Raw genomic sequence first — 22,958 nt, 5'->3', positions numbered from 1 at the left:
GGGGTTCCGTTTGAACCCTTACATTCCGTTGATATTAAGTTATTATCTTGGAAAGTTTTGTTTTTAGTTGCGATTTCTTCTGCTAGAAGAGTCTCAGAATTATCTGCTCTGCAGTGTTCTCCTCCTTATCTGGTGTTCCATGCAGATAAGGTGGTTTTACGTACTAAACCTGGTTTTCTTCCAAAAGTTGTTTCTAACAAAAACATTAACCAGGAGATTATCGTACCTTCTCTGTGTCCAAAACCAGTTTCAAAGAAGGAACGTTTGTTGCACAATTTGGATGTTGTTCGCGCTCTAAAATTCTATTTAGATGCTACAAAGGATTTTAGACAAACATCTTCCTTGTCTGTTGTTTATTCAGGTAAAAGGAGAGGTCAAAAAGCAACTTCTACCTCTCTCTCTTTTTGGATTAAAAGCATCATCAGATTGGCTTACGAGACTGCCGGACGGCAGCCTCCCGAAAGAATCACAGCTCATTCCACTAGGGCTGTGGCTTCCACATGGGCCTTCAAGAACGAGGCTTCTGTTGATCAGATATGTAGGGCAGCGACTTGGTCTTCACTGCACACTTTTACCAAATTTTACAAGTTTGATACTTTTGCTTCTTCTGAGGCTATTTTTGGGAGAAAGGTTTTGCAAGCCGTGGTGCCTTCCATTTAGGTGACCTGATTTGCTCCCTCCCTTCATCCGTGTCCTAAAGCTTTGGTATTGGTTCCCACAAGTAAGGATGACGCCGTGGACCGGACACACCTATGTTGGAGAAAACAGAATTTATGTTTACCTGATAAATTTCTTTCTCCAACGGTGTGTCCGGTCCACGGCCCGCCCTGGTTTTTTTAATCAGGTCTGATATTTTATTTTCTTTAACTACAGTCACCACGGTACCATATGGTTTCTCCTATGCAAATATTCCTCCTTAACGTCGGTCGAATGACTGGGGTAGGCGGAGCCTAGGAGGGATCATGTGACCAGCTTTGCTGGGCTCTTTGCCATTTCCTGTTGGGGAGGAGAATATCCCACAAGTAAGGATGACGCCGTGGACCGGACACACCGTTGGAGAAAGAAATTTATCAGGTAAACATAAATTCTGTTTTTTCTGACAGAGGCCAGAAAATCAAAACTTCTAAGCTCTTGTCAAGTACTTCATTCTGTTCTTCTTCCTTCCATAGCACAGTGCATGGAAGTAATAGGTTTGATGGTCGCGGCAATGGACATAGTTCCTTTTGCGCGAATTCATCTGAGACCATTACAACTGTGCATGCTCAGTCAGTGGAATGGGGATTATACAGACTTGTCTCCGACGATACAAGTAGATCAGAGGACCAGAGATTCACTCCGTTGGTGGCTGACCCTGGACAACCTGTCACAGGGGATGAGCTTCCGCAGACCAGAGTGGGTCATTGTCACGACCGACGCCAGTCTGGTAGGCTGGGGCGTGGTCTGGGAACCCCTGAAAGCTCAGGGTCTTTGGTCTCGGGAAGAATCTCTTCTCCCGATAAACATTCTGGAACTGAGAGCGATATTCAATGCTCTCAAGGCTTGGCCTCAGCTAGCAAAGGCCAAATTCATACGGTTTCAATCAGACAACATGACGACTGTTGCGTATATCAACCATCAGGGGGGAACAAGGAGTTCCCTGGCGATGGAAGAAGTGACCAAAATCATTCAATGGGCGGAGACTCACTCCTGCCACTTGTCTGCAATCCACATCCCAGGCGTGGAAAATTGGGAAGCGGATTTTCTGAGTCGTCAGACATTTCATCCGGGGGAGTGGGAACTCCATCCGGAAATCTTTGCCCAAATAACTCAATTGTGGGGCATTCCAGACATGGATCTGATGGCCTCTCGTCAGAACTTCAAGGTTCCTTGCTACGGGTCCAGATCCAGGGATCCCAAGGCGACTCTAGTAGATGCACTAGTAGCACCTTGGACCTTCAACCTAGCTTATGTATTCCCACCGTTTCCTCTCATCCCCAGGCTGGTAGCCAGGATCAATCAGGAGAGGGCATCGGTGATCTTGATAGCTCCTGCGTGGCCACGCAGGACTTGGTATGCAGACCTGGTGAATATGTCATCGGCTCCACCATGGAAGCTACCTTTGAGACAGGACCTTCTTGTTCAAGGTCCGTTCGAACATCCGAATCTGGTTTCACTCCAACTGACTGCTTGGAGATTGAACGCTTGATTTTATCAAAGCGAGGGTTCTCAGATTCTGTCATTGATACTCTTGTTCAGGCCAGAAAGCCTGTAACTAGAAAAATCTACCACAAAATATGGAAAAAATATATCTGTTGGTGTGAATCTAAAGGATTACCATGGAACAAGATAAAAATTCCTAAGATTCTATCCTTTCTTCAAGAAGGTTTGGAGAAAGGATTATCTGCAAGTTCGTTGAAGGGACAGATTTCTGCTTTATCTGTTTTACTTCACAAAAAGCTGGCGGCTGTGCCAGATGTTCAGGCTTTTGTTCAGGCTCTGGTTAGAATCAAGCCTGTTTACAAACCTTTGACTCCTCCTTGGAGTCTCAATCTAGTTCTTTCAGTTCTTCAGGGGGTTCCGTTTGAACCCCTACATTCCGTTGATATCAAGTTATTATCTTGGAAAGTTTTGTTTTTGGTTGCAATTTCTTCTGCTAGAAAAGTTTCAGAGTTATCTGCTCTGCAGTGTTCTCCTCCTTATCTGGTGTTCCATGCAGATAAGGTGGTTTTGCGTACTAAACCTGGTTTTCTTCCGAAAGTTGTTTCTAACAAAAACATTAACCAGGAGATAGTCGTGCCTTCTTTGTGTCCGAATCCAGTTTCAAAGAAGGAACGTTTGTTGCACAATTTGGATGTAGTTCGTGCTCTAAAATTCTATTTAGATGCTACAAAGGATTTCAGACAAACATCTTCCTTGTTTGTTGTTTATTCTGGTAAAAGGAGAGGTCAAAAAGCAACTTCTACCTCTCTATCTTTTTGGCTTAAAAGCATCATCAGATTGGCTTATGAGACTGCCGGACGGCAGCCTCCTGAAAGAATCACAGCTCATTCCACTAGGGCCGTGGCTTCCACATGGGCCTTTAAGAACGAGGCTTCTGTTGATCAGATATGTAAGGCAGCGACTTGGTCTTCACTGCACACTTTTACCAAATTTTACAAATTTGATACTTTTGCTTCTTCTGAGGCTATTTTTGGGAGAAAGGTTTTGCAAACCGTGGTGCCTTCCATCTAGGTGACCTGATTTGCTCCCTCCCATCATCCGTGTCCTAAAGCTTTGGTATTGGTTCCCACAAGTAAGGATGACGCCGTGGACCGGACACACCTATGTTGGAGAAAACAGAATTTATGTTTACCTGATAAATTACTTTCTCCAACGGTGTGTCCGGTCCACGGCCCGCCCTGGTTTTTTTAATCAGGTCTGATGATTTATTTTCTTTAACTACAGTCACCACGGTATCATATGATTTCTCCTATGCAAATATTCCTCCTTTACGTCGGTCGAATGACTGGGGAAGGCGGAGCCTAGGAGGGATCATGTGACCAGCTTTGCTGGGCTCTTTGCCATTTCCTGTTGGGGAAGAGAATATCCCACAAGTAAGGATGACGCCGTGGACCGGACACACCGTTGGAGAAAGTAATTTATCAGGTAAACATAAATTCTGTTATTGCCTTGAGGCTCAGTTTAATTCCCCCTGTGCAGTTTTGTTCCACATGTGTGAATAAGATGTTACTTTCTAAAAAATAAAGATGTCCTCTCAGAGCCATCTGTCTCTCAGGATAATGTTGTCAGTGACATGCCTCAACTTTCCCCTCAGACGTCTCAGTCTTTGACAGTTACACAAGCAGTGCCCTGTGGTTCCTCTCAGCTTCTGGGGTGTATATTTAACAGGTGATTTTGCTGTGCAACTAACTTCTGTAGCTCTGAGTGCCTTACCTATTTCAGGTAAACGAAAGAAAAAATCTAAGAACATTTCTTCTAAGTCTGGTATTTCTGACTCCACCACGACTGCCTTAGCCAGTTTATCTCAGTTATCTGAGGAGGAGCATTCCTCGGTTGCTTTCTGATTCTGAATCTGCTGTAGTTTGAGCACCTCCATTTACTTTTGAAAGAGGTTCTAGCTACTTTGGAGGATTCTGACACTACTGTTGCAGAAACTCCTAAAAAGGCTAATAAACTCTATAGTCTTTGATGTCAAACCCAAATCTGTGGAAGTATTTCCTGTTCCATATCGCATGTCTGACATATCTCAGGAATGGGAGAAGCCAGGGGTTCCTTTTCCCCCCATGTTCTGTTTTAAAAAAAGATGTTTCCTGTTGCTGACTCTCTATGCACAGTGCGCCAAAGGTCTTGCACAAAGTTGAGGGCACTATATCCACACTAGCCAAAAGAACCACTATTCCTCTAGAGGATTTTACCTCCTATGCTATCCTATGGATAGGAAACTGGAAGGTTACTTAAGAAAGATGTTTCTTCACCAGGGTCTAAAATGGCAACCTGTTGCTAGTATTGCGGCGGTCATTGGTGCTGCTTCGTACTGGTGTGACTGCTTATCGGATTTGATTTTGGAGGAAACTACAATAGACAGATGCAAGACAGGATCAAGGCTTTAAAGCTGGCTAATACCTTTTATCTGTGATGCCAGCATGCAAGTAGTCCGTTTTGGGTGCAAAGATTTCTAGCTTTGCTGTTCTATCTCGCAGAGCTCTGTGGCTAAAGTCTTGGTCTGCTGACATAGTATCCAAGTCTAAACTTCTGTCTCTTCCCTTTAAGGGTAAGACTTTATTTGGTCCTGGTCTAGCTGAAATCATTTCCACGGTCACAGGTGGAAAGGGAGCTTTTCTGCCACAGGATAAGGTTAGACCTAAGGGTTGCCAAACTTCTCATTTTCGTTCCTTTCGCAACTTCAAGGGACACAAATCTTCCTTTTCTTCCAAGCCTGGGCAAGCCAAAACCTCATGGAGGTCTAACCAGCCTTGGAATAAGGGTAAGCAATCCAAGAAGCCTTCCTCTGAGAACAAATCAGCATGAAGGGTCCGCCCCTGATCCAATCTCGGATCAAGTAGGGGGCAGGCTTTCCTTCTTTCAGCAGGTTTGTATTTGTGATCCTTCGGTGGCGGAAGTAGTCTCTCAGGGATACAGGATATGATTCAAATCTTGTCCTCCCGAGGCAGATTTCTCCCGTCAAGATTATCTGCAAACCAGATAAAGAGAGAGGCTATCTTAAAATGTGCCAAGGATCTAGCATCTCTAGGAGTAATTGTCCCAGTTCCTCTGGCAGAACAGGGTCAAGGATTCTAGTCCAACCTATTCCCAAGAAAGAGGGAACTTTTCAACCAATTTTAGACCTCAAGTGTCTCAACAAATTTCTCAGGGTTCCGTCCTTCAAAATGGAGACTATCCGCTCTATTCTGCCTTTTAGTTCAGGAGGGTCAGTTAATGACTACCATCGACCTGAAAGACGTGTATCTTCATGTTCCTATTCACAGGGAACATTTCCAATACCAGCGTGTTGCATTATTGGACAAACACTTCCAATTTGTAGCCCTACCTTTCTGCCTAGCCATGGCCCCTCAAATCTTTACGAAGGTTTTAGGGGCTCTTCTGGCTGTGGCCAGATCTCAAGGAATTGCGGTGGCACCTTACCTGGACGATATCTTGAGTCAGGCACCATCTTTTCATTTAGAAAAATCCTTTACGGATTCTCTGTTGATTCTCCGCTCACAAGTGAATGGTGAATCGGGAAAAGAGTTCCTTGGTGCCAAATACCAGGATATGTTTTTTGGGAACAATCATAGACTCGATCTCCATGAAGATTTTCTTGACGGAGGTCAGAGAATCCAAACTTCTTGCTGCTTGTCGTCTCCCTTCAGTCCTCTGTCCGTCCATTTGTGGCACTGTGTATGGAAGTAATTGGTCTAATGGTGGCTTCCATGGACATTATTCCTTTTGCTAGTTTCCATCTGAGACCTCTACAGTTATGCATGCTCAGACAATGGAATGGAGACCACTCAGACCTCTATCAAAGGATAGTCTTAGACATCCAAATGCAAGATTCCCTGTCCTGGTGGCTCTCTGAGGACCATCTGTCCCAGGGCACATGCTTCCTGAGACGATCTTGGGAGATTGTGACCACGGATGCCAGCCTTTCGGGCTGGGGAGCAGTCTGTGGTTCCTTAAGAGCTCAGGGACTTTGGACTCAGGAGTAGTCTGCCCTCCCAATAAATATCCTAGAGTTGAGAGCAATCTTCAATTCAGTGATAGCTTGGCCTCAACTGAACTTGAATGTTAATTAGCCATGAAGGAAGTGACTCGCGTTCTTCAGTGGGCAAAGTCTCACAATTGTCACATTTCTGCCATCCACATCCCAGGTGTAGACAACTGGGAAGCGGATTACCTGAGCAGGCAGTCTTTTTCTCCAGGGGAGTGGGTTCTTCATCCGGCGGTATTCTCGATAATGACTCTCAGGTGGGGAGCTTCAGAGTTTGATCGGATGGCATCAAGTCTAAACTTCCAAAATACAGATCAAGATCAAGGGATTCGGAAGCAGCTCTGGTCGACGCTCCGGCAGTTCCATGGGACTTCGGTCTAATTGTACCCGTTTCCTCTATTTGCCCTCCTTCCTCGGGTGATAGTCCGGATAAAACAGGAGCAGGAAGGACCTTCTACTTCAGGGTCCTTTTCTACATCAAAACCTAGATTCTCTGAAGCTGACTGCTTGAAGATTGAAAGCCTAGTCTAGTCTAGATGAGGATTTTCAGAGGTGCTTATTAATACAATGATTCAGACTTGTAAGTCGGTAACTTGCAAGATTTACCATAAGGTGTGGCATACATACTTTTTCTGGTGCAAATCTAGGCGTTTCCCTTGGAGTCAGGGGAGGGTTCCCTGCATTCTGTCTTTTCTTCAGGAGGGCCTGGAGAAGGGCTTGTCAGTTAGTACTCTGAAGGGCCAGATCTCTGCCCTTTTGATTCTTTTGTTCTGTCCTAATCCTCCTTCTCATAACAAACGTCTGTTACATAATCTGGATGTAGTGTGTGCTTTGAAGTTCTATCTGCAGGCTACTAGGGATTTTCGGCAATCTACTGCCGTTTTTGTTGTGTTTTCTGGTAAACGTAAGGACCAGAAGGCCACTTTTTCTACTCTTTCCTTTTGGTTGGCTTATGAGACAGCTGGACAACAGCCTCCTGAGAGGTTTACGGCTCATTCCACTAGGGCTGTCTCTTCTTCCTAGGCCTTTAAAAATTAGGCTTCTGTGGAACAAATCTGAAAGATGGCCACTTGTCCCTCGTTGCATACTTTTTTCCAAATAATACATTCTCAATGTTTTTGCCTCAGCAGAAGCTTCTTTTTGGAGGAAAGTTCTTCAAGCGGTGGTGCCTTCTGTTTGGGTCTGCCTGTCTTGTTCTCCTTCTCTTCCATTCTGTGTCCTCTAGCTTGGGTATTGGTCCCCACTAGTAATTAGAATGGATTTGTGGACTCTCCATGCCATTGGAAAGAAAACAAAATTGATGCTTATTATTATTATTATCGGTTATTTGTAGAGCGCCAACAGATTCTGCAGCGCTATAAACAAAGGGGGAGTACAACAAAACAATTATATGGTAGAGGGCCCTGCCAAGAGTTGCACTGTTGTAGTCAGCTCTTAAGAAGGTGATCCACAAACAGCTGGACTATTAGGCTTACATGCTAAGAGGGTTCAGGGGATTGCAGTGGAGGAGAGGAACTGGTATTAGGAAAGGTTAGCGTAGGTTGTATGCGTCCCTGAACAGTAGAGTCTTTAGGGAGCACTTGAAGCTTTTAAAACTAGAAGAGAGTCTTATGGAGCGAGGCAGAGAGTTCCACAAGATGGGAGCCAGTCTGGAGAAGTCCTGTAAACGGGAGTGTGATGAGGTGACAAGAGAGGAGGAGAGTAGGAGGTCATGAGCAGAGCGAAGGGGACGGGAGGGAGAGTATCTGGAGACAAGGTCTGAGATGTAGGGGGGAGCAGTGCAGTTGAGGGCTTTGTATGTCAGAGTGAGAGTTTTGTGTTTGATCCTAGAGGCAAGAGGAAGCCAGTGAAGGGATTGGCAGAGAAGCGCAGCAGATGAAGAGCGACGTGTAAGGAAGATGAGTCTGGCAGAGGCATTCATTATGGATTGTAAAGGAGCTAGGCGGCAGGTGGGGAGACCAGAGAGGACAGAGTTGCAGTAATCAAGGCGGGAAAGAATGAGAGAGTGGATTCAAATCTTAGTTGTGTCTTGTGTGAGGAAGTGTCTAATTTTAGAGATTTTTTAAGGTGAAAGCGGCAGGCTTTAGCCAATGACTGAATGTGAAGAGTGAAGGAAAGATCTGAGTCTAATGTGACCCCGAGACATCGGGCGTGCGGGGTAGGGGTAATGATGGAGTTGTCAACAGTTAGAGATATTGGGGGTGGAGATTTTGGAAGAAGGGGGTAAAATGAGGAGCTCAGTTTTGGAGAGATTTAGCTTGAGGTAGTGAGAGGACATCCAGGAAGAGATGTGAGAAAGACAGTTAGTGACACGGGTTAGCAAGGAAGGAGATAGTTCTGGTGCAGAGAAGTAGATTTGGGTGTCATCGGCATACAAATGATATTGGAAACCGTGGGACTTGATTAGGGAACCTAGTGATGACGTATAGGTTGAGAAGAGAAGGGGACCGAGGACAGAGCCTTGCGGTACTCCGACAGAAAGTGGTGACGGGGCAGAGGAGGCCCCAGAGAAGGCTACACTGAAGGTACGGTTTGACAGATAGGAAGAGAGCCACAAAAGGGCTGTGTCACAGATGCCGAAGGATTGGAGGGTTTGGAGCAGAAGAGGGTGGTTGACAGTGTCAAAGGCTGCGGACAGATCAAGGAGGATAAGCAGAGAGAAGTGGCCTTTTGATTTAGCTGTAAGTAGGTCGTTGGTGACCTTAACAATAGCTGTCTCTGTGGAGTGATAGGGACGAAATCCAGATTGCAGCGGGTCAAGAAGGGAGTTTAACGTAAAGAAATGGGATAGGCGTGCATATACTAGTTTTTCGAGAAGCTTTGAAGCAAGAGGGAGGAGGGAAATTGGGCAGGAGTTGGATGGGGAGGTAGGATCAAGGGAAGGTTTTTTGAGGATAGGTGTGACCAGCGCATGTTTCATCGATGAGGGAAATGTACCAGTGCTGAGGGAGAGGTTGAAAATGTGTGTTAGTATAGGGGTACGGGTAGCAGAGAGAGAGGGGAGCAGCTGTGAGGGGATAGGGTCAAGGGGACAGGTAGTGAGGTGAGAGCGCAGTATAAGTGCTGAAACTTCATCCTCAGTAACAGGGGAGAATGAACTAAGTTTCAGGTTATGAGGGTTGTGGTTGAGTGAGAGTATTTGAGGGGGGGAGAGAATGGAATTGTGTTGAGAGCTGATTTCATGTCTGATGGAGTCAATTTTGTTAATGAAGTGACTGGCAAAGTCTTGGGCTGACAGAGAAGTTGTATTAGGAAGTGGGGGAGGGCGGAGGAGAGTATTGAAAGTGGAGAACAGACGTTTTGGGTTTGAAGAAAAATTAGAGATAAGGGTAGAGAAGTAGTGTTGCTTGTGGAGATTAAGGGCAGAGTAGTAGGAGTTCAAGATGAATTTGTAATGAAGAAAATCAGCAGAACTCCGTGATTTTCTCCAATGCCGTTCAGCAGTACGGGAACATCTGCATAGGTACCGTGTCAGAGGAGTATGCCAGGGCTGGGGATGAGTGTGTGATTTCCTAGCAGTGGTAAGAGGGGCGAGATTGTCAAGGACGGATATAAGGGTGGAATTATAGTGGCAGATAGATTGTTCAGGGCAGGAAAAGGTGGAGAAGGATGAGAGGAGTGGTTGAAGGGAATTAGCAAGTTGTTGCTGATCTAAAGACCTAATGCTTCTGTGAAGTTTGGTGTGAGGAGTAGAAGGTGGGAGAGTTGTAGGAAGGGATGAAATGTTGCAGGTAAGGAGATGGTGGTCAGACAGAGGAAAAGGGGAGTTTGAGAAGCTTGAGAGAGTGCATCGATAGCTAAAGATCAGGTCAAGGGAGTGACCATCTTTGTGAGTGGGAGAATCAGTCCATTGTGACAGACCGAAGGAGGAAGTGAGTTGCAGAAGTTGTTTAGCAGATGAGGCAGTGGGATTGTTAAGGGGGATGTTGAAGTCGCCAAGAATGAGGGCAGGGGTGTCAGAGGAAAGGAAGTAGGGTAGCCAGGCAGCCAAGTGATCTAGAAATTGAGTTGCGGAGCCAGGGGGTCGGTATATGACTGCAACACGTACAGAGAGAGGGGAGAATAAGCGAATCATGTGGATTTCGAATGAGGGAAAAGTGAGGGAAGAGAGAGGCTGTATTTGTTGAAAGGTGCAACGAGAGGAAAGTAAAATACCTACACCACCTCCTTGTCTATTACCAGACCTAGGAGTGTGGCTGAAGTGGAGACCCCCATGTGACAGAGCAGCAGTGGATGCTGTGTCTAGGGGAGAGAGCCAGGTTTCTGTTAGGGCCAGAAGGTTGAGGGAGCGGGAGTTGAAGAGGTCATGTATAGAAGTGAGTTTGTTGCAAACAGAGCGAGAGTTCCAGAGTGCACAGGTGAAAGGGGTAGTGGCTTTAGATGCAAGAGGAATGTGAGAAAGGTGTGCAGAGTTTTGTTTTCTGAGTCTGTTTCCCAGAAGGCTACCTGTAGAAAGTTATGTGGCAATTGCAGGAGTTAAGTGAGAAGGTCTGTGATTTTTTCTGTGTTCTTAGACTGTAGAAAGTTATGTGGCAATTGCAGGAGTTAAGTGAGAAGGTCTGTGATTTTTTCTGTGTTCTTAGACTGTAGAAAGTTATGTGGCAATTGCAGGAGTTAAGTGAGAAGGTCTGTGATTTTTTCTGTGTTCTTAGACTGTAGAAAGTTATGTGGCAATTGCAGGAGTTAAGTGAAAAGGTCTGTGATTTTTTTCTGTGTTCTTAGACTGTAGAAAGTTATGTGGCAATTGCAGGAGTTAAGTGAGAAGGTCTGTGATTTTTCTGTGTTCTTAGACTGTAGAAAGTTATGCTTACCTGATAAATGATTTCTTTCATGTAATTAGCAAGAGTCCATAAGCTAGTGACGTATGGGATATACATTCCTACCAGGAGGGGCAAAGTTTCCCAAACCTCAAAATGCCTATAAATACACCCCTCACCACACCCACAAATCAGTTTTACAAACTTTGCCTCCTGTGGAGGTGGTGAAGTAAGTTTGTGCTAGATTCTACGTTGATATGCGCTCTGCAGCAGGTTGGAGCCCGGTTTTCCTCTCAGCGTGCAGTGAATGTCAGAGGGATGTGAGGAGAGTATTGCCTATTTGAATTCAATGATCTCCTTCTACGGGGTCTATTTCATAGGTTCTCTGTTATCGGTCGTAGAGATTCATCTCTTACCTCCCTTTTCAGATCGCCGATATACTCTTATATATACCATTACCTCTACTGATTCTCGTTTCAGTACTGGTTTGGCTTTCTACTACATGTAGATGAGTGTCCTGGGGTAAGTAAGTCTTATTTTCTGTGACACTCTAAGCTATGGTTGGGCACTTTTTTATAAAGTTCTAAATATATGTGTTTAAACATTTATTTGCCTTGATTCAGGATGTTCAACTTTCCTTATTTCAGACAGTCAGTTTCCTATTTGGGATAATGGATATGAATAAATCATTTTTTCTTACCTTAAAATTTGACTTTTTTCCTGTGGGCTGTTAGGCTCGCGGGGGCTGAAAATGCTTCATTTTATTGCATCATTCTTGGCGCGGACTTCCTTGGCGCAAAAATTTTCTTGTCGTTTTTTGAGCCAAAAAATGTCGGCGTTACCGGATGTGGCGCCATTTTTGGCGCCAAAAGCATTTAGGCGCCAAATAATGTGGGCGGCTTTTTTGGCGCTAAAAAATTTGAGCGTCATTGTTGTCTCCACAATATTTAAGTCTCATTATTTATTGCTTCTGGTTGCTAGAAGCTTGTTCATTGGCATTTTTTTCCCATTCCTGAAACCGTCATTTAAGGAATTTGATCTTTTTTGCTTTATATGTTGTTTTTTCTATTACATATTGCAAGATGTCTCAGATTGACCCTGAATCAGAAGCCACTTCTGGAAAAACGCTTAACTGAGTTTCAGTTCTACCAAAGCTAAGTTCATTTATTTTAAATGTTATAAATATTTATCTTTAGCTATGGTTTGTAATAAGTTATTATGATATACTTTTACATGCAGAATCCATTAGTGTTTATGCTTTATATATTTCCATTCTTACATCTTATGTACAAGAAATATTTAGAAGATTTATAAGAAATATTTTTCTGATTCTATTTTAAAGGCTTTGTCTGACTTCGTGCCTTCTAATAAAATTTTTAGGTCTTTTTCACTTCTTTTTTAATTATTGAAGTTTCAAATGACCAACAACATACTGATTTATCCTTCTCTGATGATGTTTTTTCTCTTTCAGAAATTTTCTTCATCAGATATTGACACTAACAAATCTACTTTTTTATTATTTTTCTATTATTAAAGTACATTTGTTCTTTGTTGAAAAGGTGTTGATTTTGGATATTAAGGTAACTAGTTCTTTAAGACTAGCTGACACTATTTCTGCCTATTTATTTCTTCTGTGTTTTCAGAGGTTTTTCTTTCCAATTCCCCATTCTAGGGAATGGAATAGGCTGAGAATTTTCTTTTATTCCTTCTTCAAAGTTTTTAACTATATTCTTTGCCAGCAGTTAAATTCAATTTGGAGGGTTCTCCAATTTATTGGGGCTATCTCTACTTCTACTAATTATGATATTGTTTCTATAGCAAAATAGTATTTATTTTCCTTTAGATAGTTGTATCTTATTTATGGAAAATTATTTAGTTTCAGGTACTTTTCTTGGTCCTGTGATTTATTTGGATATTGCAATTGCTTCATTTTTTCTGTTTACTTTAAGATCAAGTATCAGATTATGATTTATTTTAGCATTGTTAAGGGACAACATTTACTAGACTAGGTGCTGTTGCATTTGTCTTGTTTTGCATTTATTGATTATGCAAGTCCACTGTATTGACTGGTCCTTTAAACTGGACTATCATGCTAATAATTTCATTTGTGTCTTCATTTTATTGAATATTTTCGCAAATGAGGGTTAATCTATGTCTTTAGCTATTTTAGCTAGAAAAATGTTGTGATTTTTAAAAAAATAAAATAAAAAAAAATCCATATTTCTTTTTGTTCTAAGATAATCAATTATTTGTTTTTTAATTGGATTCAATTCTTAACTGTTACTCTGGGCTTCAAGATTGAGTTCTAAGACTAAAACTTTAAGCTTATACTAGTTTGGTTGTTCTTATTAAGGAACGAATTCCTGAGTTCTTTCCCAAGTAACATGTTTTTAATTGGGGTTCGAAATCAGCTCCCTAATATTGCGATGTACATGCCGTATTCCAGCTTGGCTGGTAAGGGGCAGGTTAAGACTTCTTTGAAATTTATTTGGTTCTATTTTGTCCAAATTTCTTTGATTTTATTCCAGTAAGGCTAACACTTTCTTAAGTGTGTTTCTGTCCTATATATTTTGGATACTGTTGAAGCATGGCTAGGCACCCATGGGGTTCAAGCGCTGCTCAGACCTGGAATCTTCTGGGGTATTTCTTCCAGTTCCTTTTTTAGGAACCGGGTTTGGAGTTTTATTCAAACTATTTTGCCTTTTTATGGTCATTGATAGCATTATTTGTTTTCCTTAGATACAATAAATGCATATTTTCATTTTTCTGTTTTCATTCAGATTATTTTCTGAGGATGCGGAATCTCATATGATTCACTTGCTCTTCAGGACATAGTTAGAGGATCTTTTTTTCGAAAGCTCTTGATTCCTCAAACAAGGGTCACCTTTTTTAGGTTTCCAGATAGTTTGTGTCACTGTCTTTGTCTCTATCAGACAAGGGATAATTCTATTGGGTTCCGTCTGTCGGTACCTTTAGTCTCTATTATTTCCTTCAGTTGCTATATATGCACAGAAGTTTTAGGTATTATGGCCTCAGCATTGGATTCAATTCCCTTTGCTCATTTTCACTAGAAAGAACCTTTCCAGTCTTTTATGAGTGTTGTTTCTTCTAGAACATGGTTGGAGGATCAATTTACCAAAACGTTTGTTGATTCCTCAGACAAGGGTAACCTTTTTAGGTTTCCTGATAGATTCAGTGTCCTTGTCTCTGTCTCTGACAGACAAGAGACGTCTGAAATTGGTTTCAGCTTGTCGAAACCTTCAGTCTCAATCTTTCCCTTTGGTAGCCTTATGCATGGAAATTCTCTGTATGCTGAACCAGTGGTGCAGGGATTATACAAAGATATCTCAATTAATATCTTTGAAACCGATTGTACGACACTCTCTGACGTGGTGGACAGAGAGTTTAGTTCAGGGGGCTTCTTTTTGTTCTTCCAACCTGGACTGTGATTTCAACAGATGCAAGTATGACAGGTTGGAGAGCTGTTTGGGGGTCTCTGACAGCACAAGGGGTTTGGGAATCTCAGGAGGTGAGATTACCAATCAATATTTTGGAACTCCGTGCCATTTTCAGAGCTCTTCAGTCATGGCCTCTTCTAAAGAGAGAGTCGTTCATTTGTTTTCAGACAGACAATGTCACAACTGTGGCATACATCAATCATCAAGGAGGGACTCACAGTCCTCTGGCTATGAAAGAAGTATCTCGAATTCTGGTATGGGCGGAATCCAGCTCCTGTCTAATTTCTGTGGTTCATATCCCAGGTATAGACAATTGGGAAGCGGATTATCTCAGTCGCCAAACGTTACATCCGGGCGAATGGTCTCTTCACCCAGAGGTATTTCTTCAGATTGTTCAAATGTGGGGACTTCCAGAAATAGATCTGATGGCTTCTCATCTAAACAAGAAGCTTCCCAGGTATCTGTTCAGATCCAGGGATCCTCAGGCGGAGGCAGTGGATGCATTGTCACTTCCTTGGAAGTATCATCCTGCCTATATCTTTCCGCCTCTAGTTCTTCTTCCAAGAGTAATTTCCAAGATTCTAAAGGAGTGCTCGTTTGTTCTGCTGGTGGCTCCAGCATGGCCTCACAGGTTTTGGTATGCGGTTCTTGTCCGGATGGCCACTTGCCAACCGTTGACTCTTCCGTTAAGACCAGACCTTCTATCACAAGGTCCTTTTTTTCCATCAGGATCTCAAATCCTTAAATTTGAAGGTATGGAGATTGAACGCTTGATTCTCAGTCATATAGGTTTCTCTGACTCTCTGATTAATACTATGTTACAGGCTCGTAAATCTGTATCTAGGAAGATATATTATCGAGTCTGGAAGATTTACATTTCTTGGTGATTTTCTCATCATTTTTCTTGGCATTCTTTTAGAATTCCTAGAATTTTACAGTTTCCTCAGGATGGTTTGGATAAAGGTTTGTCTGCAAGTTCCTTTAAAGGACAAATCTTTGCTCTTTCTGTTCTTTTTCACAGAAAGATTGCTAGTCTTCCTGATATTCATTGTTTTGTACAAGCTTTGGTTCGCATAAAACCTTTTATTAAGTCAATTTCTCCTCCTTGAAGTTTGAATTTGGTTCTGGGGGCTCTTCAAGCTCCTCCGTTTGAACCTATGCATTCGCTGGATATTAAATTACTTTCTTGGAAAGTTTTGTTTCTTTTGGCCATCTCTTCTGCTAGAAGAGTTTCTGATTTATCTGCTCTTTCTTGTGAGTCTCCTTTTCTGATTTTTTTCATCAGGATAAGGCGGTGTTGCGAACTTCTTTTAATTTTTACCTAAGGTTGTGAATTCTAACAACATTAGTAGAGAAATTGTGGTTCCTTCATTGTGTCCTAATCCTAAGAATTCTAAGGGAAGATCGTTGCATTCTTTGGATGTAGTTAGAGCTTTGAAATATTATGTTGAAGCTACTATCAATTTCCGAAGGACTTCTAGTCTATTTGTTATCTTTTCCGGTTCTAGGAAAGGTCAGAAGGCCTCTGCCATTTCTTTGGCATCTTGGTTAAAGTCTTTGATTCATCATGCTTATGTTGAGTCGGGTAAAACTCAGCCTCAAAGGATTACAGCTCATTCTACTAGGTCAGTTTCTACTTCCTGGGCGTTTAGGAATGAAGCTTCGGTTGATCAGATTTGAAAAGCAGCAACTTGGTCTTTGCATACTTTTACTAAATTCTACCATTTTTGATGTGTTTTCTTCTTCTGAAGCAGTTTTTGGTAGAAAAGTACTTCAGGCAGCTGTTTCAGTTTGATTCTTCTGCTTATAATTTCAGTTTTTTATTTTTGGGTGTGGATTATTTTCAGCGGAATTGGCTGTCTTTATTTTATCCCTCCCTCTCTAGTGACTCTTGCGTGGAAGATCCACATCTTGGGTATTCATTATCCCATACGTCACTAGCTCATGGACTCTTGCTAATTACATGAAAGAAAACATAATTTATGTAAGAACTTACCTGATAAATTCATTTCTTTCATATTAGCAAGAGTCCATGAGGCCCACCCTTTTTTGTGGTGGTTATGATTTTGTTGTATAAAGCACAATTATTCCAATTCCTTATTTTTTATGCTTTCGCGCTTTTGTCTTATCACCCCACTTCTTGGCTATGCGTTAAACTGATTTGTGGGTGTGGTGAGGGGTGTATTTATAGGCATTTTGAGGTTTGGGAAACTTTGCCCCTCCTGGTAGGAATGTATATCCCATACGTCACTAGCTCATGGACTCTTGCTAATATGAAAGAAATGAATTTATCAGGTAAGTTCTTACATAAATTATGTTTTTCTTTCCTAGCATGGAGAGGCCACGACCCGCCCTTATTTAAATTTTGAGATGGCTTTTTCTAAACTTCAGGGATTTCTATACCCTTTGTGTCTCTTCTCTTTCTGTATTCCCTCAGCTGAATGACTGGGGGTTTATGGGAAGTGGGAGTGATACTTACAGCTTTGCTGGGGTGTTCTTTGCCGCCTCCTGGTGGCCAGGAGTTGAATTTCCACTAGTAATTAGAATGGATTCGTGGACTCTCCATGCCAGGAAAGAAAATAATTTATCAGGTAAGCATACATTTTGTTATTTCTATAACCGTGTTGGTTATGCAAAACTGGGGTATGGTAAATAAAGGGATTATCTTTTCAAACAATAACATTCTTGGTGTTTACTATCTCTTAAGATAGGAGAGAAAGCAACCTTTTCAGTGCATTTTTAAATGCATAAATACTTTACAATTTACCTCTTATCTAATTTTGCTATATTTTCTTGATGGCCTTTGTTGAAAAGTATACTTAGGGTAGGCTCAGGAGCGGCAATTCACTAATGGAAGCTAGCTGCTGATTGGTGGCTTTACTTATATGCCTCTTGTCATTGGCTCAACCAATGTGTTCAGTTAGCGCCCAGTGGTGCATTTTTGCTCCTTCAACAAAGGATACGAATTGAATGAAGCACATTTGATAATAGAAGTAAACTGGAAAGTTGCTTGAAATTGTGTGCTCTATCTGAATTCTGAAAGAAAAAAAAATGGTGGTGTCATGTCCCTTTAATATTAAGACAATAAATTGGGTTCCCTCATCTACTGTAACTATAGGGTATACCTGTTGTTTTCCTAACTCAATTCTGTATTCTTTTTAGGCTCCCCAGTCGACCCGTATAAACCTATGTGGTTTGACAGGAAAATGGATCCAGTAAGCAAAGAGATCACACACGTTTATCGAGGCACATACTGGGACTGTAAGGAGAAGCAGGATTGGTCAAACTGCCCTGATATCTTCTAAGGGGAACAAGGGAAGGGGCTGTTCCTGTCCCCCCTACCGATCCCTTCTCATCCATCCTATCCTGATCCTAATCCTTCATCTTCAGCGATGCCTTATGGTTCTTAATCTTGCTCCCTCCAATCAGAGCAATGTTCTGCAGGTCTCTGGTTAGAGAATAATTAGGTGGTGATTTGGCAGGGCAATTTTTTTAAAATAAAATTTAGATCTGTACTGCACACATTGACAGTGTCCACTAGGTGTTACTACCCTATGTTGGATTTTTCCTTACAATATAAACCTGTAATCGGCAGGTATTTGTCATTAATACCAATACCTCTATTCTCTATAGAAGTGTTTAAGTCCCGACCTTAGAGGCTTTAAATCTATTAAAGCCACGGACTAATCAGGAGAAAATGTTTTTGCACAATTATTTACAGTGTTATTGTTTTTAAAATTCTTGTATATTTTTTCAATCCCAATTCATCCTATTTTTTAAAAAAAAATAATATAAATATAAAGTGTTCTTAAAGTTATTGCAAAGGAGTGTGATTCTTTAATTTCAAAGACATGATGCATAGGAGCTGTGGAGCAAAATCATTTAAGATCCACTAACTGTTCAGATATAACCGTACATGTTTGAGCATTAAGTTAATCATAATCATAAAATCACTGTGTCACCAACCTTTGCATAAGCAGGGATATCCTTAAAATTAAACTGGCTACAGGTCTTTGGGGACTGACAAACACTACTGTAGAGGAGAGAAATTAATTTGTTCATTTCTCCTTTTTTTTTCCTTTTTGTGTTTTTCTTTTTTTTTTTTCTTTAAAGCCTTGGAGACCTGCAGAGCACTGGTCTTGCAAACTCTCCCCAGACTCTAAACCATCTCATAGCCCCCACTCTGTGCACTCTGGTAGTGGGGGTGCCGTCTGCCTTATGTTTGAGTTAATTTCTGTGTTTTGGGGTTTGTTGTGTGAATATATTTTTATCTTTTTTTTTTTTGTTTGTTTATTTGTTAGGTAGGGGGGAATTTTTTATTTTGTGTGTGGGAGAATTTTGGTATGGGTGACATTTTTCCGAACCCTTGGTATGATTTTGGGTTTACAATTGAGGGTTTGCTCTGCCAGTCCGGCCCCATATATAAATATTTATATATATATGTATATTTTTCATTCTCTTCACATCAATCTGCCTCTCAATACCCCTCTTTTTTTTTCTCTGGCGTTTATCTCCCTCTCTGCAAAAATCTAAATTAAATAAAGATCAGATAACACCTTGTGTTTTTGTTTGTGTTTTATTCCCCCTGTTTATATTCATTTTGGTCTGTGTAAGTTTGAAAATGAATGCGAGAAATGTGTAGAGCAGAGAATATATTGGTTACATTGTTAGATGTGCTGATCTGGGTCTTTTACTTTTGTATTCTCACTTAATTTATTTTAAAGGATCATTAAAATAATATAATAGTAATCATAATAAATATATTTTTGTTATTTGTGTGGTATATTTCAACAATTAAGCAATAAACTGCAAAAGATCAGTTTACAAAATAAATGTTAAAAGCTTTTAGGACTGTCACATTTTTAGCACAGTGTGCAGAGTTTTGCAATTAGTAATAAATATCTTGTAAACTTTGTAAGTTTTTATTTCTCCTACATTGGTGTATCCGGTCCACGGCTTCATCCTTACTTGTGGGATATTCTCAATCCCTACAGGAAGTGGCAAAGAGAGCACACAGCAGAGCTGTCCATATAGCTCCCCTCAGGCTCCGCCCCCCCCCAGTCATTCTCTTTGCCGCTCTAACTAGTAGCATCTCCACGGGAGTGGTAAAGAGTATGTGGTGTTTAGTTGTAGTTTTTTATTCTTCTATCAAGAGTTTATTTTAAAATAGTGCCGGCTTGTACTATTTACTCTGCAGCAGAAAGTGATGAAGATTTCTGCCGAGAGGAATATGATTTTAGCACCAGTAACTAAAATCCATTGCTGTTCCCACGCAGGACTGTTGAAACCAGAGAACTTCAGTTGGGGGGAACAGTTTGCAGGCTTAACTGCTTCAGGTATGAGCAGTCATTTTTCTAACAAGACCTAGTAATGCTAGAAGACTGTCAGCAATCCCCTCTGGGATAGGTAAGCCATTTTTCTTAGACTCTGTATAAAATTATGGCTTATATTAAGGGCTCTATGCTGGTTGACACTATTGTGGGCTAAATCGATTGCTTTTTGGCATGTTTTCACTAAAAATAAGGTGTTTTTTCAGACTTTAAAACACTTTTGGGGTTTTATTTTGCGCCTGGCACTTATTTGGACACCTATTCTAGTCAGAAAGGCCCCTCCACTCTGGAATGAAGAGGGAGGAGGCCTCATTTTCAGGCCTCAATTGCACAGTTGTTTTGCTTAGGCAGTTCATGCAGCTTCACGTGGGGAGTCCAGAGGCATCAGAAAAGACTCCAGAGAAGCTTATTTCCTACTAAAATAATCCCTAAGGAAGGTAAAGGCCACAGTGGAAGCTGTGGCATAGTACTGTAGTGTTTTTAACAGGTTAATTGCTGTTATTAGCTCCGGTTTGGGCATTAAGGGGTTAATTGGTCTGAAAATTTGTGTGCAATCATTTCAAAGCATTAAGACACTGTGGTGAGGGGGGCGGAGCCAGCAACTGAAGGAGCAAGACGTTTGATTCAGGAGCTCCTGATCGTTGAGAATTTTACTTGCTATTACTTGCTATTATAAGCCAATATAATTGTCTCTATCACGAAGTTTATCTCAACTAAAGTCCTAGAATGCAGGACACCTTATCAGCTCCACTTCAAGGCTGAGATAATCGACATAAATTGTCAATTGGAAAGAAGGTAGCTATGGTCAGACGGAGTGAGCCGCAATCTTAAGACATATTTTCACCTCGCTGCATCTTACAGTGCGACTTAGCATACCCTTCACCCTCCCTGCCCCAGCCTTGTTAGAGACACAAACTAACAGTACCAATACCCGTTAAATTACATTCAGACTTGTAATATATCTGCCACAACCTCCCCTTCTAATATGGAGAGGAGCATCAACAGCATGCTGCGTAACTTAATGGCAACGCTTGACTGCCATCACCGGGATTTATTATGGGAGCTAAGAGCTTTTGCTAACCCGACTCAGATTTCGTCAATAAATAGCAAGCTAGACGCCTCTGACAATTCAGGTTTATTGGATCATAGACAATATTCGGGGAGTGAGACGCAGAGTGCTGTGTCCGTTGCCATAGAAGTTCCACATGAGAAGAGTGACCATTCTGATAAACCCGCTGTGGAGAGCTCATGGCAATTCTCTGTTATATTTTCAACTGTGGCCCTACACCCTGAGCTGGATCTCTCAAATAACGCTAACTTTCTAATCAGGCTCCCTTTGTCTGCTGTGGACTCTGTGAAGGCTGATGCGAGTATTCCGTTTGGGAGACGATCTGCTTGCGTGACCCTGTGGAGCTATAATAGTCCTTATCCTGCAGCCCCCTCTTTCACCGGCTGGGGTCTGCCTGCTTGCTGGTCCGTGCGAGGTAGCGGTTTGAGTGAGTGCTTCCCTATACCTACCTTGCTTGGTTTGAGCGTGGCAGCAATTAGTTCTCAGGAGATGGCTGTTGCTCTCTACACAGATTTGGTGAGAGGTCTCTTCGATCCAGGAGGCAAAGGTTAAAGCCAAGACTCTTCAAAAATTTCTGGGACTATACCTGGCTTACATCAAGTTGACTGTTGATAACGCATTGTTCAGCACGTTTTGGTTATATTGTTATCTTTATATGCATATACTATGCCGTTATGTGAACAGATTTAGTTTGCAGACGTACATAGTACATAATCCAGTTTGATGATATATTTATTTATTACATTCATTTCTGTTGGTTTGTTTCTCCTCTACATACTAGCATAATAGAGGACATATACAGCACAACCTCCTATATTTAGAATACAGGTCAATCTTGTGCAAGCACTCTTCCAGGGTACACAGGAAACATGAATGAGAAAATACTGATGCTGAGATTATTATGACCTTAATCTGCATGTAGTACTGCAGCCATCTGATTTTATTGCTCACTGTTCTCTTTAATGTTTCATATTAGTGTATAGGTTATCAGTCACTTGTTTAGTCTGGAAAGGGACAGGATGTTCTTTGGCCTTTACATTTGAATGTGTTATTGTAGGTTGAGCTGTTTTATAAGAGTTCATTCTAATAGTAGACTACACTTTGTCAACTCTGGTATATACTTTCAAATCATTCTAAGTCAGAAAGTTCACTATAGACATACTAATTGCATGTTAGGATGTTGCAGTGTATATGGATAATGTATGTTTACCTAGAAGGGTTTTGTATGCTAATCCAAGCTTGTTCTGCTGGTTGCGGCCGGGCCAGTGGAATTGGCATTATACAAAAAAAAAAAAATACAGAAGGGTCTCCTCTCCCCCCTTTCCCGCCGGTACTTGTTGCCTGCGGGTCATACCCCTACTCCCTTTTCCCATGTCGCCGGTAGATGGCATCTCCCCAGGAGAGGAGCTCCCCTAGAAGCCCTCTATATCTTGTTCTCTACTATGTGTTATATTATTTATTTTATATCTCATATTTCATATATCCTGATACCCTGCTGTGAGAATAATTGTTCCAGAATGTAATCTGATACATATTATACATAAAAGTCCAGGGTCTCCGAGCAGGTGCCTACTTAAGCATATGTATAAAGTTCAACTATAAAGATAACTGCCTGGAAAGTTTGTAAACTCCAAAAGAATTTATAGCTCCGCCCCCACCCTTATAGCTATTGTTCACTCTTATTTTAGGTGAACAAATAAGCGGTATTAACCCGCCACAGATATCGCTTTGTCATAAGTTGCTCTTAGTCTTCTGTCTATAAAGAAAATGAGGCACTTTGCCTCCTGTTCATGTGAATCTCATAGGAGCAACTTGTTTTGACTCCTTATAATTTGTCAATCTTCAAATAATAAATACACTTATTTTATACTTAATATACCACTCTATAGGAAGTATAATTTTCTTGGGATGTTTAAATTCTATAATTTTATTACGTATTTACATAGGAAACAAAAGGAAAAAAGAGGTAATGCTTGATTTTATGTATTTGATTTCGTATATGCATACAGTATCTCCTATATTTTTTATGTTTGATTAGTGAGATACATATATCATACTTGAATTAACATCCTTTTATTCTCATATATGTTAAAGTTTCAGTATCCAATAGATAAATAATGTCATGTATGCAAAAATTATCACAGTAATGCAAAATGT

The 22,958-nt window shown here is 41.4% G+C and overlaps 1 protein-coding gene across 1 annotated transcript in view; it reads left to right on the top strand.

The window, feature by feature from the left end:
- The window catches only part of OSBP (oxysterol binding protein), a 329,199-nt gene extending 310,237 nt beyond the window's left edge, over positions 1–18,962 (top strand). The window contains exon 14 of the mRNA XM_053692308.1: positions 17,565–18,962. Within this exon, the coding sequence (XP_053548283.1) occupies positions 17,565–17,707 (143 nt within the window). The 3' untranslated portion in view covers positions 17,708–18,962. The remainder of the gene's footprint in view (positions 1–17,564) is intronic.
- Positions 18,963–22,958: the final 3,996 nt, after the last annotated feature.

This window comes from Bombina bombina, chromosome 9, assembly GCF_027579735.1.
Source record: "Bombina bombina isolate aBomBom1 chromosome 9, aBomBom1.pri, whole genome shotgun sequence".
NCBI classification, from domain to species: Eukaryota; Metazoa; Chordata; class Amphibia; order Anura; family Bombinatoridae; genus Bombina; species Bombina bombina.
This window is presented reverse-complemented; position numbering and strand designations above follow the sequence as displayed.